The 16,842-nt window shown below is 46.4% G+C and overlaps 2 protein-coding genes across 2 annotated transcripts in view; one reads left to right on the forward strand and one right to left on the reverse strand.

Moving 5' to 3' along the window:
• LOC126523641 (beta-hexosaminidase subunit beta-like) overlaps positions 1 to 16,842 on the reverse strand; it is a 71,227-nt gene that overhangs the window by 15,901 nt on the left and 38,484 nt on the right. The window contains exons 9-11 of the mRNA XM_055066726.2: positions 14,518 to 14,695; positions 13,232 to 13,312; positions 11,990 to 12,065 (exon numbers count right to left, since the gene is read on the reverse strand). Coding sequence (XP_054922701.1) covers positions 11,990 to 12,065; positions 13,232 to 13,312; positions 14,518 to 14,695 — 335 coding nt within the window. The remainder of the gene's footprint in view (positions 1 to 11,989; positions 12,066 to 13,231; positions 13,313 to 14,517; positions 14,696 to 16,842) is intronic.
• On the forward strand, positions 990 to 1,712 carry LOC140218891 (uncharacterized). The gene has a single exon (XM_072288597.1). It carries the CDS (start codon positions 993 to 995, stop codon positions 1,710 to 1,712), a length of 720 nt encoding a protein of 239 aa, XP_072144698.1. The 5' UTR covers positions 990 to 992.

Consider the following 16,842-nt stretch of genomic DNA (forward strand, 5'->3'; position numbering starts at 1 on the left):
AGTGACTGCAGTAATTTAATCATAAGGCTATGCCTTCACTATCATCGTGCCTTTCTTTGAAGTAAAACTTCGCAGCTGTGAAGTTTTACTCATTTTAACGTTCAGTGCATGATTTGATCAACTTTCTAGGTGCTTCACATCCTTCTCTGTAGCTTACATCTGCCTTGAAAGCTTGTGTCACGAAATGTAATAATACTATCCGAAAATTGCATGTCAAGTGTTGTGTTCATAGTAAACAATGGTTTTAGCCTTGGGATTAGTCAACGTTGTTAATTGCAAACATCACTTCCGTACATCACATCGCGTACATAGACAGAGGGACCGAAACAATGACTAAAACAAGTGCCGTTGATGCCCGACGAACTATACTGAAGCGGGATTTGGGTACGGAATAGTTGGTATTACATTGGAAACAGCGCTTGCCTTCGTCATTCTTTCGGTCTCTCTAAGGGATGTTAACAATGGAATACCAACTAGCTTGTACCCAAACCCTACTTCAGCATCATTCATTGGACTGCACAACTGGTTAAAAGTTATTGTAACGTGGCTGTTGTCACCCTGTGGAAATTTACTAGCAAAGCTGGCTTTTGTCAATTGATTGCTTACATCACTTAAGTAGTTTTATCTCTTTCTATGCCATTATCGTAGGTTCCCAGGCAAGCACCAGCTACTCAAGCGCTTTGATGAGCACTGACGCACAGAGAGAAACAGCATTGCTGCACCAAAAAATTGCTTCTTTAGAAAGAAGAAATATGTGGCTTGAGATGAAGCTTGATGAAGCCAATTCAAGAATACTCACTTTAAATACAATTAGGCTTTCAGCCAAGAAGTGCGCCTTCTATACGGGACTGCCTAATTATGGTGTTTTTCGAAGCCTCTTCGAATAGTTTGAGCCCCGAGCCAGCAAAATGTCCTACTGGGGGTCAGAAAGGAAGATTAAAAGCAAAGTCCCTGGCCGGCCCAGGGAACATGAACTCGAAGTAGAGTTCTTCATGGTGCTTGTGCGGTTAAAAACTGGCATGCCTGGAGAAGAGGTTGCTCGCAACTTTTTAATGTCCGCAAGCCATGTCAGCCGCATTTTTGCTACCTGGGTTAATTTCCTTGAGCTCGAGTTGCAAGCAAGAATGCAAATGCCGACGAGAGAAATGATAGCGCCACACCTACCAGGATGTTTTCGAGGTTTCGAAAATACTAGGTTGGCGCTAGATGCAACGGAAGTTCGTATACAACGGCCCTCATCACTCAGTGCACAGCGGCAAATATTTTCGACTTATAAACATTACAATACTTATAAGGTGCTTTTGGGCTGTAGACCGGATGGGTATATTGCATATGTGTCACGTCTTTGGGGAGGATCGGTGTCTGATAAGACTATGCTTCATTGCAGGGGGCTTTTGGATCGTATGGATGCGGGAGACGCAATAATGGTAGATAAGCGGTTTACATTTCCTTATTTGCCACCAGGAATCACGGTTTTCCGACCTCCATTCCGCGAGCAACATGAGTCCCAGATGAGGCCTGAAGCTGTTGAGCGTACACGTCGCATCGCATGTGCAAGAGTTCATGTTGAACGCGCGATAGGATGCATAAAAACATTCCAAATATTAAGCAAACCGTTTCCGATTAGCATGATTGACATTGCGGAGCAAGTGTTTAGGGTGTGGTGCTTCCTCTGCAATTTAAGACCCCCACTGATAAAAGATGGTGAGTGATAGCTTGTAGAGGTCAATTATTATCTGGATGAAGTTGTAATGATTTCGAAGTACAAATGAGAAAATTTTCGCCCCTATTTTTTTTAACCCAAATTACGGCTGTAAATGCGAAGTCAACATATTGTCACGTAGTAGTGATGGTGAAGAAGGCAGCCAAACTGTGATTCAGAAAGTGGCGTCTTATTGGGCGAACTTGTGCCCTCAAAAGCAGGCTATACTCAAAGAACAACGGTAGTGGCGAACACACTCGGCGATCGTCGAAAATCTGATCAGCAGGTCAAGCGCGTCGGCTTTTATAGATCAGTCGTCGAATCTACCAGAGTAACCGCTGGGACCCGCGTGTCTTCCACAAAGTTCTACACTATTCGCGTCGCGCATACATGCAATCAGATTACACAAGTTGCGGGGAAAGACAGCGGATGGAACCATCGATAACATTCCAGAAACTTCTTTTACATGCAGGCGCGTCCTGCGCTATGCAATAACATTTGTTAGGCGGTGAGAAGTGGTCGCCCGATAAAGATAAAGTACACGTGTCATTACCCCCTCTTAAAAAGCATCGTCCCGATGCTACAAATATAAGAGAGCGAAACACAAAAGGACACTTATTAAACAAAAGTAACAAAACAACGAAAAGAAACAAAGTCCAAAGGTCAGTTACGCGAAGTCCCAAAGTTCATTAACGCTGGTAGTACGGCTTGAGTCGCTCGTGGACTATTTCAGGTCGTGAGTGGTGCCGCTGTGATAGCGAAATGCCGTCTGGCACGACCTCATAGTCCAGTGCGCCACTACGTCGGATGATCTTGTACGGTCCGAAATAGCGACGCCAAAGCTTCTCGCTCAGTCCTCGTCGGCGTATAGGGGTCCAAACCCGACCACGGTCACCGGGCTGGTACTCGACGAAGCGTCGGAGGTTGTAGTGTCGGCTGTCGGTACGCTGTTGGTTCTTGATCCGTAGACGGGCGAGCTGTCGGGCTTCTTCGGCGCGATGGAGATAGGTCGCGACGTCAAGATTTTTTTCGTCGGTGACGTGCAGCAGCATGGCGTAGAGCGTCGTCATCGGGTTCCTGTCGTAAACTAGCTTGAACGGCGTGATCTGTGTTGTTTCTTGCACCGCCGTGTTGTAAGCAAAGGTTACGTACGGCAGGACCGCGTCCCACGTCTTGTGCTCGATGTCGACGTACATTGCTAGCATGTCAGCGAGGGTCTTGTTCGGGCGCTCCGTGAGACCATTCATCTGCGGGTGGTAGGCAGTCGTCCTCCTGTGGCTTGTATGGCTGTACTGCAGAATTGCTTGGGTAAGCTCTGCTGTAAACGCTGTTCCTCTGTCGGTGACGAGGACTTCTGGGGCACCATGTCGCAGCACGATGTTCTCGACGAAAAATTTCTCCACTTCGGCTGCGCTGCCTTTCGGTAGAGCTTTAGTTTCAGCGAAGCGGGTGAGATAGTCCGTCGCCATGACGATCCATTTATTTCCGGATGTTGACGCCTGAAACGGTCCCAACAAATCCATCCCGATCTGCTGAAATAGTCGGCAAGGAGGTTTGATCAGCTGTAGTAATCCTGCTCGCCTTGTCGGTGGTGTCTTGCGTCGCTGACTGTCTCGGAATGTCTTGACGTAAGGGGCGACGTCGGTGGTCAGACGCGGCCAGTAATACCTTTCCTGTATCCTCGACAGCGTTCGGGAGAATCCGAGGTGCCCAGCGGTTGGATCGTCATGTAGGGGGTACAGTACTTCTGAACGCAGCGCTGACGGAACAACAAGAAGGTAGCTGGCGCGGACTGGTGAGAAGTTCTTCTTTACGAGCAGGTTGTTCTGTAATATGAACGAAGACAATCCGCGCTTAAATGCCCTAGGTACTACGTCAGTGTTCCCTTCCAAATACTCGACGAGGCCTTTTAGCTCCGGGTCTGCTCGTTGCTGTTTAGTGAAGTCTTCTGCGCTTATTATTCCGAGGAAGGCATCGTCATCCTCGTCGTCTTCCGGCGGGGGATCGATGGGGGCGCGTGATAGGCAGTCGGCGTCTGAGTGTTCTCATCCAGACTTGTAGATTACCGTGACGTCATATTCTTGCAGTCTGAGGCTCCACCTCGCCAGCCATCCTGAAGGGTCCTTTAAGTTAGCTAGCCAACACAACGCGTGATGGTCGCTGACGACTTTGAATGGCCTACCATATAGGTAAGGGCGGAATTTTGCTGTACTGTACTGTACTGTTGCCATTCTCAGCTGTGAACCTTCCTTGGACTGGCACGGATCTGCTGTCATTTGTTGAGTATAGTGGTTGTGCTTATGTCCAAGGTGTACAAGCAACAAAATGCAGTTCATTTTCTATAGAGCAAGAAACGAATGCCCCTCAAAATCCACCGGGAAATGCAGCCCACGTATAGGGAAAGCTGTCTCGCTTTGAGTCAGTGTGAGGTTGTGGTGTTGTGAATTCTCAAAAAGCCGTGAAGACGTTCTCATTTGCCCTCGTATTTCGTTGGTGGCGCAGTTCCAAACTGCTGTGGTCTTGCTTGCGAGCTTCTTGATAGTATGCATGAGTTCTTGTATGATGAAGGGTTACTGTAGGAACTGCTAGTTGGTGCTAGAGTAGTTGTGTAGAATGTAGGAGGCCCCGTAAAATGTACCTTCAGGGCCATGCATGCATGTCTGCAGTTCTGGTAGGCAAGATTGTTGCCATATTTCGTGGCAGCTGTAGTGATGGCTGCGGTTATGGTTCTATTGACGCCAGCACTTGAGAAGGCTGTTTTGTGTTTTCCACAAGCGTGCACATACAAGGTTGTTGATGGTGAACATTGCTTCCTCGGTGTGCTGATTATTGGAGGCTTTAAGAAAAGCAATATTTCTTGAGAATGTAAAAAAAGTGTTACTTGCTCACTCTGACCAGTGGTCATTTTGTTTGTGTTACTGCCTGTGTTTGTACCTTTTAATAGCATAATTTCTGCATTTTACTTTAGGTAGCTCTCTGTGCTCGTTATTAGTGCTTTGTTAGCACACCTTGCATTAATAGTATGTAGCATGGTCTCCAGGCTAGTGGAATGTCTTCAACTACATAATTTTTGTCCAATACTATAGCATAATAGGATGTACCACCAGAATCAATTGTCACTGAATGTAATCCTTTAATAGTTCGAGAGTTTCACTACACACTCTGAGAATGGAGCGTTCCCATATGAATTTTTTTGTTTACATGTATGATTTTTCTTTCCTTGTTGTTCGCATGAACTGCTGTACTTCTATTTGTTTTCATAATTGAAGATATTGTTATCGCATTCCTGTTTGCTTCATTAACGAAATATATTTCTTGATACAGATTTTAACCCATTGTAATTCTACTTTGGAATTCCTTTTATGCATTGTTGTGATTATATAAATTAGTGAGATAGTGCTCTTCTTAGATCATGTTCTCAACTTATGTAATACCCCAGCCGGGATCCTTTAGGGTAAAATAAACTGTCATGTGCACCTTCCTTCACTGTAAATGGTGGTGTCAATTGTGGCGGCTCAAGATAGCATTGAAGCCTAGGATCCTCCCAGTCACAGGAATGAGTAAGGCCAGGAGTAGGAGAGAGAAAAACAGTTTATTCTACAATATTTACAATGGCTATGGAAGCTGTTGCGTACTCCAGGGTAGCGTATCGTACTGCTGCCGAGTAGTAGCGGCGCCTGCCTATCGAAGCTCGACCGACGTTACTTATTGGGTAGCGTGGCGTTGTCGGCGGGCTGCAGGCATCCGGTAGACCATGGCGACCAAGCAAGGGCGAGAAGATTTTCTAGTGCGAAACTTCCACGGTTTATTCAAAGGTAGATGAAAGAAAATGAGAAGAGCATGAAGTGATCAAAAGTACATTTCGGAGCCTCTTAAATAGCCTCTCTACAATAGTGGGCGAGATCTTGCTTCCGTCGATGTCACGTGACGGGCACAGGAAGAGGGCCCCTCCTCCTCTGGCTATACCGAGCCTGCCGAAGGAAGAAGTCGTCCCGCCCCCCGGAATTGCAGACGCATGTCCGCCTCTTCTGCGCTTTGCGGGTTCGTGGAAGTTCTCTTCTAGGTCCAATTCGAGGAAAGGGCCTCTCTAAACTCGCGCGCGCGCGCGAGTTTAGAGAGGCTTTAGACGCACACGCACACACACACACACACACAAGCGAGGCTGTACACTGCGGGGCTTCCGGCAGACAGGCACACTCGAAACGGTCATGGCGAATTAGAAAGTCACGCTTCATTTCGACGAGGCCTGGTAAAAGGTCCGGTGAGGGAAAGTTCTTTGTGCGCGAGGTGCAGGACGTTAACCATCGCAGGAGAAGTCACGCCTCATTTCGACGTAGCCTGGTCGGATGAAATTCCTCTCTCCACGTGGTGTCAGACGCCAACCCTAACAAAGCCCACTCCATGTAAGAGCACTGTCTGACTCACGACATGTCTCTGCATAAATCGAGACACACGCATTGCCCCAAATGTGCCCGCTTATAAAGCAGTAGTCTTCTCTAGGTGACCAGAGTAGGGAATCTGACGATCTTGGTACAGCCTATCGGAGGAGTCGTATTGTTCACAGAACTCTGCCTCTGATATCCAACCTTCTAAGAAACGACAAGGCAGTCTGGAAGCTGGGTTCATACTCCTTCCACTAAAGTCGTTGATTTGGTCTTTTGCTCTCCGCAACGGTCATCTTGCCAGTGTCGGGAGAGTGGCCTTCGCGTTGGTCCCCACTTCCATGAAGGGTGACAGTTGTGGTCGCTTCTAAGTCAGCTTCTTTGTCATGACATTGTGGCTGGGTGTCGGGCAGCATCGTCAGGTAGGCGGGCGTCGATGAAGGGGGGCCTTGGGAGAAACACTCGTAGAATGTGCATTGCTGTCTTGAGATGCGACACAAGGCGCATGCTGTGATAGTGAATTTCTATTTATACAAATACAGCACAGCACTGATTGTTCAAATTAACCAAGCTATTTTTGTCTACAAATCATTCCTTGTCCATTTGTTCTCTTGCAAGTTTTCCTGTGTAATAACAAATCTTTTGTTTGATTTCTCCAAATTTTTCTTTATTGCCTCATTGTCACTACTATGAACACAACATACAATATGCAGATTCGGCTGTTGAGGCGTCACAACGTTGCACGTGCATCCAGTATGCCTTTTTTATCCACTATCCTCCTGATAGTCATCACCAGGCTACCGTGGTGGTCACACACAAAAAACCCGTTCAGCAGCTTTTTGTGAGATACATACTGTCCCTTTGTATAGAGCTTGTTCAGCCGCTTCACGCGCCTTGTGAGGATCTCTGGTATGAGGGCATGCCTCATAAAGTGAAGCAGGCTGGGGAGCATTTCGGTCTCCCAGAATACTTTGTTGTAGTGTATTCGCTGAAGGTGGATCTTATTGGGCCCAAACCAGACAACAAAGTCACACCAATTGTGACCTGTGATGGTCAGCTGTCCTTGGATTTGAAAATAATATTCATGAACAGTTTTTAATACAGCCTCACCATCTTCTAGCCTACAGCAGAATTTGTCTTTGCAGGCTTCCTCCATACTCTGTCCCTGTTTAGAGAACGGGCACTTCACTTCCAGAATGCCTTCCTCTCCATCCACTGTCACAACTCTGTCTGGTGATGCAGCCAGCAGTGGATGAGCACTGTATATATGCAGGCCTGTTTCCTGCAGAGTGACCTGCCTGTCTAGGCTCCTGAGGAGGAGCGCATATGCCCCAACGGCATCCTTCTCATGCACTCTTCCATATACCATTGCTTCAGTAGACGCTGCCCTTTCTCTTGGATGGAGCAGGGTCTTCAGCAAACTTTCTGGTTTTACACAACGGCACACCCGCTTAAATAGGGACGCTGTGAGCCGCCCAAGTCGGGCAACATGCGAGTTTGTTATCTGCTTGCCCTATCGTATTTGCACGTATTCCTTCACGCTCATCCTTTTCTATGGGCTTTAAAGATGGCATGTGTGCATTGACTAGCTCTTGCACTCTGTCGCTCCACAAGTCTTCTTCATCCCCAATTAACTCTGCAGATGGCTCAGGTACATGCTGTTGTGCCGGTTGCCCCATGTAGCGTACCGCTTGGAGGCTAGGGCAGCATTCCGAGAGGCTTTCCTCTAAACGCTGCACTTGATTTTCGGTAGGGGGCGACAGGTGGCCACATGGATTGTATCGTCGCTTTCTTTTTTGATGCAGTGGTCTGTTGACTCTGTACTTCCGGAAGGAGATTTCCACCAAAGGCAGCCTTGGCGCAGGCTTCTTGGCTGCAATAAAGTAAAAAAAAAAAACTGTGGCTCAGTAGTGCCACATATTTGAACTTTTTCTAGCCTAATACACAGAACATGGGAAGGCCCACATGACATCCTGTTGCAGTTACGCCGAACCTAGCTGAGCAGTCAATATAATGATACAGTTGGCATTCTTGGGATACTTCAACTACTTTCCTCTCACCTCTCTCTAGGCAGGAAGTGGTGGCTGTTACACCCTCAAACTTACTGACCGACATTCTTACTACCTCCACAATCCTAATCATGAAATATGTAATCACCAATGAGGCATCCATTATAGGAAACAATGCTAAATCTGATAAGGTTGCTTAGCATCTGAAAAATGGATGCAAGATAAGGTCGGATGTAATCTGTGGCCTGCACTGCATAAACTGAAAGAAAACAGGTCATTAATGGTATTCAGCGCTGACACTTTAACCCTATGAAGATATAAAGAAAGAACTGAAGTATTGCAGGAAGACTACTGATATAAAGTGATTGTGTACCTTCCGATTCTGCATACAGAGAAGGCCGAAAAAAAAAGTATCGACTACACTTGCATTTTGCTCCAAGTTCATTGGTGTGTGTGTAATAACATTTTTGTTGCCGCTTTATCAGCACTGTGCTCACCACCATGTCTTGATGCTGCTTGTTTAGAGCTTTTAGAGCGCACGTCCCATGCTTATTTCGCACGGCAGTTAGCGGTGCTGGATTGGAATTAATTTTCGTGGGGTCAACCTATAAAACTGTATGTACACTGAGCATTCGAATAAAGTTATTGTGTGCGCAGTGAAAGTATGTCTTGTTCTTGAGTTTGCTTAAACACAGCTTACACATGAAGTGCAGGGTAAAAAAAAATTAAAATAAAATTATGGGGTTTTACGTGCCAAAACCACTTTCTGATTATGAGGCACGCCGTAGTGGGGGACTCCGGAAATTTGGACCACCTGGGAATCTTTAACGTGCACCTAAATCTAAGTACACGGGTGTTTTCGCATTTCGCCCCCATCGAAATGCGGCCGCCGTGGCCGGGATTCGATCCCGCGACCTCGTGCTCAGCAGCCCAACACCATAGCCACTGAGCAACCACGGCGGGTGAAGTGCAGGGTAGCCAACCAGGCACTTAACCTGGTGGACCTACTCTGCCTTTCACTTCTTGTTTTCTTCCTACACATGGACTGTTTTGTAAATATCCAGCACAAAACTGCATGTTTGAGACGCCAAAATGCTAACGTAAAGGAGCGATATTAAATAGGTGCCAATATCGGTACACCTGTGCCACACCTTCTGCGGGAACAATCCACTTGCATGGTTGGTCCGTGCTGGCGATTTCCATTTCCTTATCCCCCAGTTCAGCAACGCTGAGCAGAAGGCCAGAAACGTGCTGACAGGTCTCGCTGAGGCTGCAAAATATAAAGAATGCAGTTTTTCTTCGCGCTCGTCAATGCACTCACATTTCTGAAACAAGATTTAAGGACTGTGCCAATCTAAGAATATGCCAGTACGATTGAGCGCAATGTGAAAAACGACGCAAACAGAAGGCTGGCCAGTCTGTCCTTTTATGTAGATTTGATCATTCGTTTCCAATAAATTTCCATTTGCGAGTCTGCGCTCGTCTTTTTTTCTTCTGTACGTGTCAGTTAAGTTGCGCTCTCTTCCACCATGACTTCGAACCAACTCGCCCAACTATCTGCCTTGATAACCCGCCGTGGTTGCTCAGTGGCTATGGTGTTGGGCTGCTGAGCACGAGGTCGTGGGATCGAATCCCGGCCACGGCGGCCGCATTTCGATGGTGGCGAAATGCGAAAACACCCGTGTACTTAGATATAGGTGCACGTTAAAGAACCCCAGGTGGTCGAAATTTCCGGAGTCCTCCACTACGGCGTGCCTCATAATCAGAAAGTGGTCTTTTTACGTAAAACCCCATAATTAATTATTATCTGCCTTGATATTAGCATGCGCGAGTGAGCCGGAGTGCACTAGCTCGCGGACGCACGCGCTGCCCATATTTAAGCTAATATAACGTATAAAAGAGGTTGGCGTATGCTTTGAGACATGAGCGCTCGCAAAACACCCTGAATAACCTGCGGCGTACATATAGCGCATGCGAAATTTTGTATACGGTTTCGCACACCACAAGTATGCAACACCGCAGTTTGGCGAAACAGCACGAGACGAATATTTGTACGAGTACATCTACTGTTCCATGCAATAACTAAGAGTTCGGGGAATGCGAGAGGCAGAAAGTACTCACCCGGCCAAACATTCGCAGTGCGCTCCGGCAATACCGCCAGTGGCTTTTGCGAACCACGCCGTCACCACGCAGACGCCCGACTTCATGGATGGCGTGCACGTAGCTCGTATGAGGCCAAGTGCAGGGTCCGCGGTGTTCACGTTAAGTTTTATGTTGTTAACGTAACCTTCTTCTTTTAAGGCCCATCCGCGGTGTGCCTGAGGAACGGACGAAGTGTTGGCGTGCAGATAACGCCACGCATTGCCGCTCGTTATGCGGCACTCCGAAAAGTCAGTCGTCCATCCAGTTTGCAAAAAAGGCAAGGGAATGCAGTCTTCTTCAATCGTATTTAAAGCAGGCCATGCGCAACTACCAAAGAGCGTCGATGCTTTCACAAAACGTGACAGAAGCTCCGTGAACACAACGTCGCCACTCGATGCCACGTTACCAAAGCATGGCTGGAGCCCGGATGTTTTCCAATCAAGCGGCGAGGCGCACGCTTCCCGTTTTTCGCGCTAGGTGGCGCTCCGACTTCTGCAAGTGGTCAATTCCGAAGGCGCGCGAAATATATGCAACTGTACTGCTCTCGCAACGTCGACGTGCATGCGCGGCTTGCGCGTGGAGGATCAGGTCTCCAGGAACGCGCAGTTTGACTGGCTGCAAAAGTGACGACGCCAAACTAACCCCGCGTTAAGCTTCCCTGTATCGGCTGTTAGGAAGAAGTTGAATATTGTCACGTTGCACAACCAGACAGTGTCGTAAATGTCAGCCACGAAACCTCTCTTCATTGGGGAAACTTGTGCCCAGAAAAGCAAGGAACACTCGAGCACATCGATAGCGGCGAGCACAGCCATCTCTCCTCGTAAATTTGGCCTACGGGTAAAGCTCGTCGGCTATGTATACCTGATTCGCTGTAAATTCCAGCGTAAATAATGGTGCTCGCGTGCGCTTCCAGAATGTACAACCCCCATATCGTCGCGCATGCAACCTGAGTAAACAACGTTTCCTGGTTCGATACTTCCGATACATTAACGCGTGTCTTGCGCCCATCGATAACATTGTAACAGTGGTTCTACGAGGATTGAGGCTAGTTGGTTTTACATAGCTGAACCGGTAAACTGGCACGATAAAGGGCAAAGACACAAGAAAGCGCTCGTCTTTGTCTCCCGTTCGTGTGTATGTGTCCTTTATGGCGCTAAGTTACCTGTACAGCTTTGCAAAAGTGATTTCCCGATGAACAACGATAACCGAAAAAAAAAATCAACAATTTAAGCGCATGTCAGCATGTGTTCTCTGCGAATACTTTCGCATAACTTAAGGGTTAATCGCAGATGGATTCTAACGAAATGTTTTTTTTTATTCATACTGTAACCACCTAGACTTCAATAACGTGCTGGCCACTTACCTTGAATTGTTGGATTTATATTTTCGTTCCAATGTCAGAAAACGCTCTCGCAACCAACACCGAATAAAAAAGCCTTTAACAGTATGAGAGTTCCTCTTTTAGAGCGCGTGATCTCGTTAACGTTTCCCATCATTGAGTTAAAGTTACAGTTTCACTGAGGCTACAGCGCGTTCGCACATACCTTCACTAATTCATTTTATGTATAACCATCAGACCCTGCTGCGACTAGAGTTATTGTGTCCTGTTTTGCCCTGGTAAATTAGCCTCTCAAGCTATGTCTGAACGTTTTCAGGTGATATGTACCCTGACGCGTTAAACTCTTTCGTCGAACAAGCCCTGCCATATTCAACTTATCGTTCCAATAAATAAAAGCACGGTGATGGGAACTTACCGTGACGTTCCAGCGCTCAATAATTTGGTCTGATACCACGGCCGCCTTGCGCAAGCGATAGGGAATCTGAAATAACCTGCGAACAGGTATTGGGCGTCAGTTAGCACGACATGTGTTAACGCTTATCAGGTCGCAGCTGTGCACTAGATACATAACAAAGCGAGGCTACAAAGGCGTACATAGTGGTACTGCTGGTTGTTCTAACGCACCAATCAGCAATTTTTTTTAAAATATGCTTCTTCCGCGGCAGCACATTGTAGTGCAAGTGCTCTTTGTTTCTTCAGTTAGATCCCACGAGTTATGTGCAGTCAAGAAAACAACACAGACGCCGATCAATTTGAAGAAATTCTGGATTTATTAAGGATTGTTGGTGGGCTATAGTTGGTTCTGATTCATAGCGAACGAATAACAGCGCAAAATCATGATAAGGCGACGCAAACATGCGGCGCAGGTGCGTGTCTCCTTCTCGTCATTCCGCGCTATTATTCGTTCGTTATTAACTTATTCATTGAGTAGGAAGTTTGTCATCCACGTGGAACAGCGCGAAGCTACAAAGGAGCGACAATTTTCCTTTTCATGAAACTTCCTCCACGTTGCGGATTCCCGCCAAATTGTTTTGCCAAGTTCAGTACTTTCCAGCTTCGTGATATCGATCAATTCAGCTTCACTCTGCTATCTGCGCCTGACTGTTATTTAGTTAAGAGAATAAAGAGAGCGCCCAGGTAAAGCGTTCATACCAGCTTCCTGCCCCCCCACCCCGCCACACCACCCCAGGCCAAGGCGAATGAGATGTTACCTCACAGCTTCAAAAACCACACGCATACACACATTTGTTTGTGACCCATGTGCGCGCCTCTAATTCATGTGGAATTGAGCATCCGATAGCTGATGTGAAGAATGGTCACGACCTATCAGCTCCCTCTATGATTTGGAAAGAAATAAATCTCTCTTAGCTGCATATACCATTCCTCATAGAGCACGCAGTTCGTCAGGCTATCCGGTTTCATTCATCGCCTCCCTCAGCAATACTTTTGTATTAAACAGGCAAATTTGATTTTCACATGAAGTAGGTGCGTAGCTTTGTAAGAACTACGTTTGCGTTTCCTTTGATGATGGTGTGATACTGTTACGTGCATGACAACTTTTCCTGTGATAAATCTTCCTCTACATTACGCATTTTCGAATAGCTAATTCGCTATTACAGGTCACGTGGCCGGCATAACCGCTAACCTGGACACTTACGAATCGAAGAAGAGCGTGGCGAACGCCTTCACGCTCCCGCTGGATTCCTCCACCCGTTTCATCAGTGCAGAATCGTTGTTCCTAGGAATGAAGCAATAAACAATTAGCCTTGCAAGAAATACGTAACTAAGATAATATTCACGTCATTTCCGTACTCACAAAAATAATATAAATTCTTACAGTTGTACATTGAGAGAAATCTGGCGCCACCATCAGCGCGAGTTTCCTAACGCTGTGTCAATGTGGGAAGGCAGGGATGTGGGTGTGTGACGCTCGCCTCCGACGGGGCTTGCCTTAAGGCGTACTTATCTCCGCCAAAATAATAAGAAAGTCACCATATAAAGGCTTTGCTTGCGAGTAGTACGTTCTTCATTATTGCTTACATTTAATACAAGTGTGGGAAGGAAACAAAAACAGACGCTTGAAACTCACACATAGTAAGCGGCAGACCTTGTACTCTTTCTTCCAACTTCAGCGGCCACCGGCACTCCATACGTCGGGCAAATTTGCGCAATCCCAACACAAATTTTCATGATCTCATAAGAAATGGTTTTACATAATAATAATAATAATAATAATAATAATAATAATAATAATAATAATAATAATAATAATAATGATATTAAGGAAGAGTTAGGATTTTCTACATTGTTTTAGTAAACAGTCAATAAGTGTCCCAAACCAAACGCAGTTATAGCTAGACACGTTTTCATGGTGTCATATTTCGATGAGAACAAGGCGTACTCCGAAGCTCCCGCATCCCAGCGTTGCCATGCGTATAACAGCGCGAGGGCGCACGTTTTTTTTTTTTCTAGGTAATTACAGAGAGGTGCGTTCCTTTTTTCTCTCCTAACGTTGAGGAAAAACAATTTTACGCTGACCGCTCACCTGTTCTGGCTCTAATTTCAATATCGCGATTCACGCTCCTGGTTGCGCAATATAACACCCCGGCCCTATTACTTGCCGAGTTCGTTTAGAAAATAACATGCGAGATTGCTTTCGTCTATGCATCGGGTCCCAAGTGATGGGGAAACATAGCGGCTATGATGTCAATCATTTCTGTCTTTCGCCGTATGGAAAAGCATCTCCTTCGAATTTGGTTTCCACTACTCACCGAGGGATTCAATTCCGACGTAAATGAAAGTAAATTCGCACTTTCTTTGTTGTTGTTCTTAAAAACCAGGCAGGTAACATTGTCAAGCGTTATGTTTACCAGCCCGGTCCACAAAATGCGACCTCGCGCGTCTTTGTGCAGGAGACTCTCTGCAAGCAATCTCTTCGCTGACCAGCAAGAGGACGAGAACTCCTGTCCGCCGACGTGCACCAGCTGGTCGGGGAAGAGGCGAGCCAGCTCGGTGTAGAGGACGCGCACGAGACTCAAAGCGTCCTTGTGGGTCGGGTCCAGGAAGCCGGACTTGCCGCACAGCAGTTCCGGGTGGCTGCGCCCCACCGACGCCATGTTGTCTGCACGAGACGGAGCGAGGGTCACGGCGTGGAGAGCGGCACCACGAAAGCCACCACTGCCGGCGCAGTGTAAGTCAACCGCACTGATTCCAAACGTCGCTTCGCGACAAGAAATATTGGACAATTAAATCACCTTTATTTTTGGCCATGAAGAGTACATTCTCAGCACACAAGCATCAAAGTGTTATACTTGAGTAAAAACCTGATTAGTACAGTAATTATTTAGCAATTTCTGTGCTAAGCTATTCTCAACTGAAAGCTCATTCAAGAAAATGAAGAACGCTACTGCAGGCTTTACATCAAATTTTCATCATTAAATCATATTTTATAGGCTTGAAACACACCGGAGCAACCGCAGGTACCGTAGATGCCGTAGATACCGTAGGTCACATGCGATAGGTATCGTGGATCTTGTGGAGTTAATAAAATGGTTTCTCAAAGTTCACAAGCTTGGCGTAGCTCTTCCCGTTTCAATTAACTAACACAGCACAAACTAAACAGCGAAAAAAGGGCACACTGAAAACAACAATCTGGCGCTAATCATACTTTAAGCACAAAGATGTGTTTACGTACGCGCCGCGCCTTTTGAAACGCTGGTGACGGCTGTTCCTGATGACACGTGAAATGGCAAGATGTCAAAACTCAGCTAACAAAATACAAGGTACCCATAAGGGAACGCTCAGCTGAGCTTCAGGCAGCTGAATGTTTTGATACTGCAATGCAGTGCTAGAAAAGTACAGCCCTGCTCCTCTTATCCAGGAACTCTCTGCCCCCTGTGGTCTTTTCCCGGGGGGAGACTTCTCCCCCCGGGCTCCGGAGGAAGAGGAGGAGGGCAGTCGACTTTGACGCTGATGGTCGCGCCGCTGCAGACCACACGCATATGTCGAATTAGCTTATATGTAAGACCAACTAGTCTGCCGCTACAGGTGTGCTGTCTAACTGCGCCTTCTGCGGAATTATGCAATGAAACCAACAGCTCCAGCTAAATATACTCATCTTAACAGATATACCCCATCAAGCGCACCATTCGTTTTATAAATGTTTTATAAAGCCAATAGTTTTCTAAACGCGTTTGGTTATTGGCTCACATTGAGGATCACCGTAAATGATTTCCGCGCAATATTTTCTTAGCTGTGGGCGTGAGCACACATATCAGAAGGCCAAGTTCGCCTTGGCCCTGTTCCTGCTTTCTCCAGCTGTGCCAATGCTTCCTGATTTTTTAGTGCAGTGACGAGCAGGAAGAGAACATATAGGGGGTTCCAGCAAGTACAGACGCGAGCACAAGTAAAAGTAAAGCGAGCAGAAGGAGTTTTCCGCCGTGTTTTTCACAGGGGATGGCTTCGACCTCCACGAGCCGCTGCCGCATCAGCTGGCTATTTTAATATCCGCGTGATGAAACGTGGAGCCCCACCACATTCTCCACTTGTTCGTTCGCGTACAGCGCTGTAGCATGCCACCGCGCCATTAGGGTTACGTATAAGTTTTGACGATCAAATGAAGTGGGCGGGATTTCCTCGTAATGAGTCCCCTCCGAGCACGTGAGGCGAAATGGGGCGCAAAAGAAAAATGTACCTTAATAGAAAGTGTGGCTGGGCTGGTTGGTTCATTTTCAGGTTTAACAATGACGTTTCGCCTACGGATTGCGCTTTTCTTAAAATGGCAAAGTAGAAATATGCAGCCAATGTGTGCCACTCAATAGGTTCTCTAGTGTGCGTGCATACATGTGACCTCTGTTTATTAACTTCATTCACTTCAGTGACCTTCTGTCCCAAAACTGTCATTTATAAGAAAATACAAATAAATTCAATATCTCACACTAAAGTACTGAAGCTTTATTTTTTTCATTTGTTCTTGGAGTATTCTGAACTCTAACAACAAATAAATGAAACTTGAATTCTGCAAGAAAGCTTTATCAATTTAAACTGGTTTCTTCTTTATTATTAGTGCATGTATGTACGTTATATGCGTATTCATTTGTACTGATTTTATCCGCTGTTGTAACCGTGGGGTCTGGGACCTCTTTCAGGCCTTCGTGCCCTTACTCCCAGTCTCCCATCGCTCGGACGAGAAATAAAGTACATATGATTATGATTATGATTATGATTATGTTTAAAATTGCATGCGCTCGTCTTTCTTTGGCATATTTA

The sequence above is a fragment of the Dermacentor andersoni genome, chromosome 6 (genome assembly GCF_023375885.2).
Source record: "Dermacentor andersoni chromosome 6, qqDerAnde1_hic_scaffold, whole genome shotgun sequence".
Lineage (NCBI taxonomy): Eukaryota > Metazoa > Arthropoda > Arachnida > Ixodida > Ixodidae > Dermacentor > Dermacentor andersoni.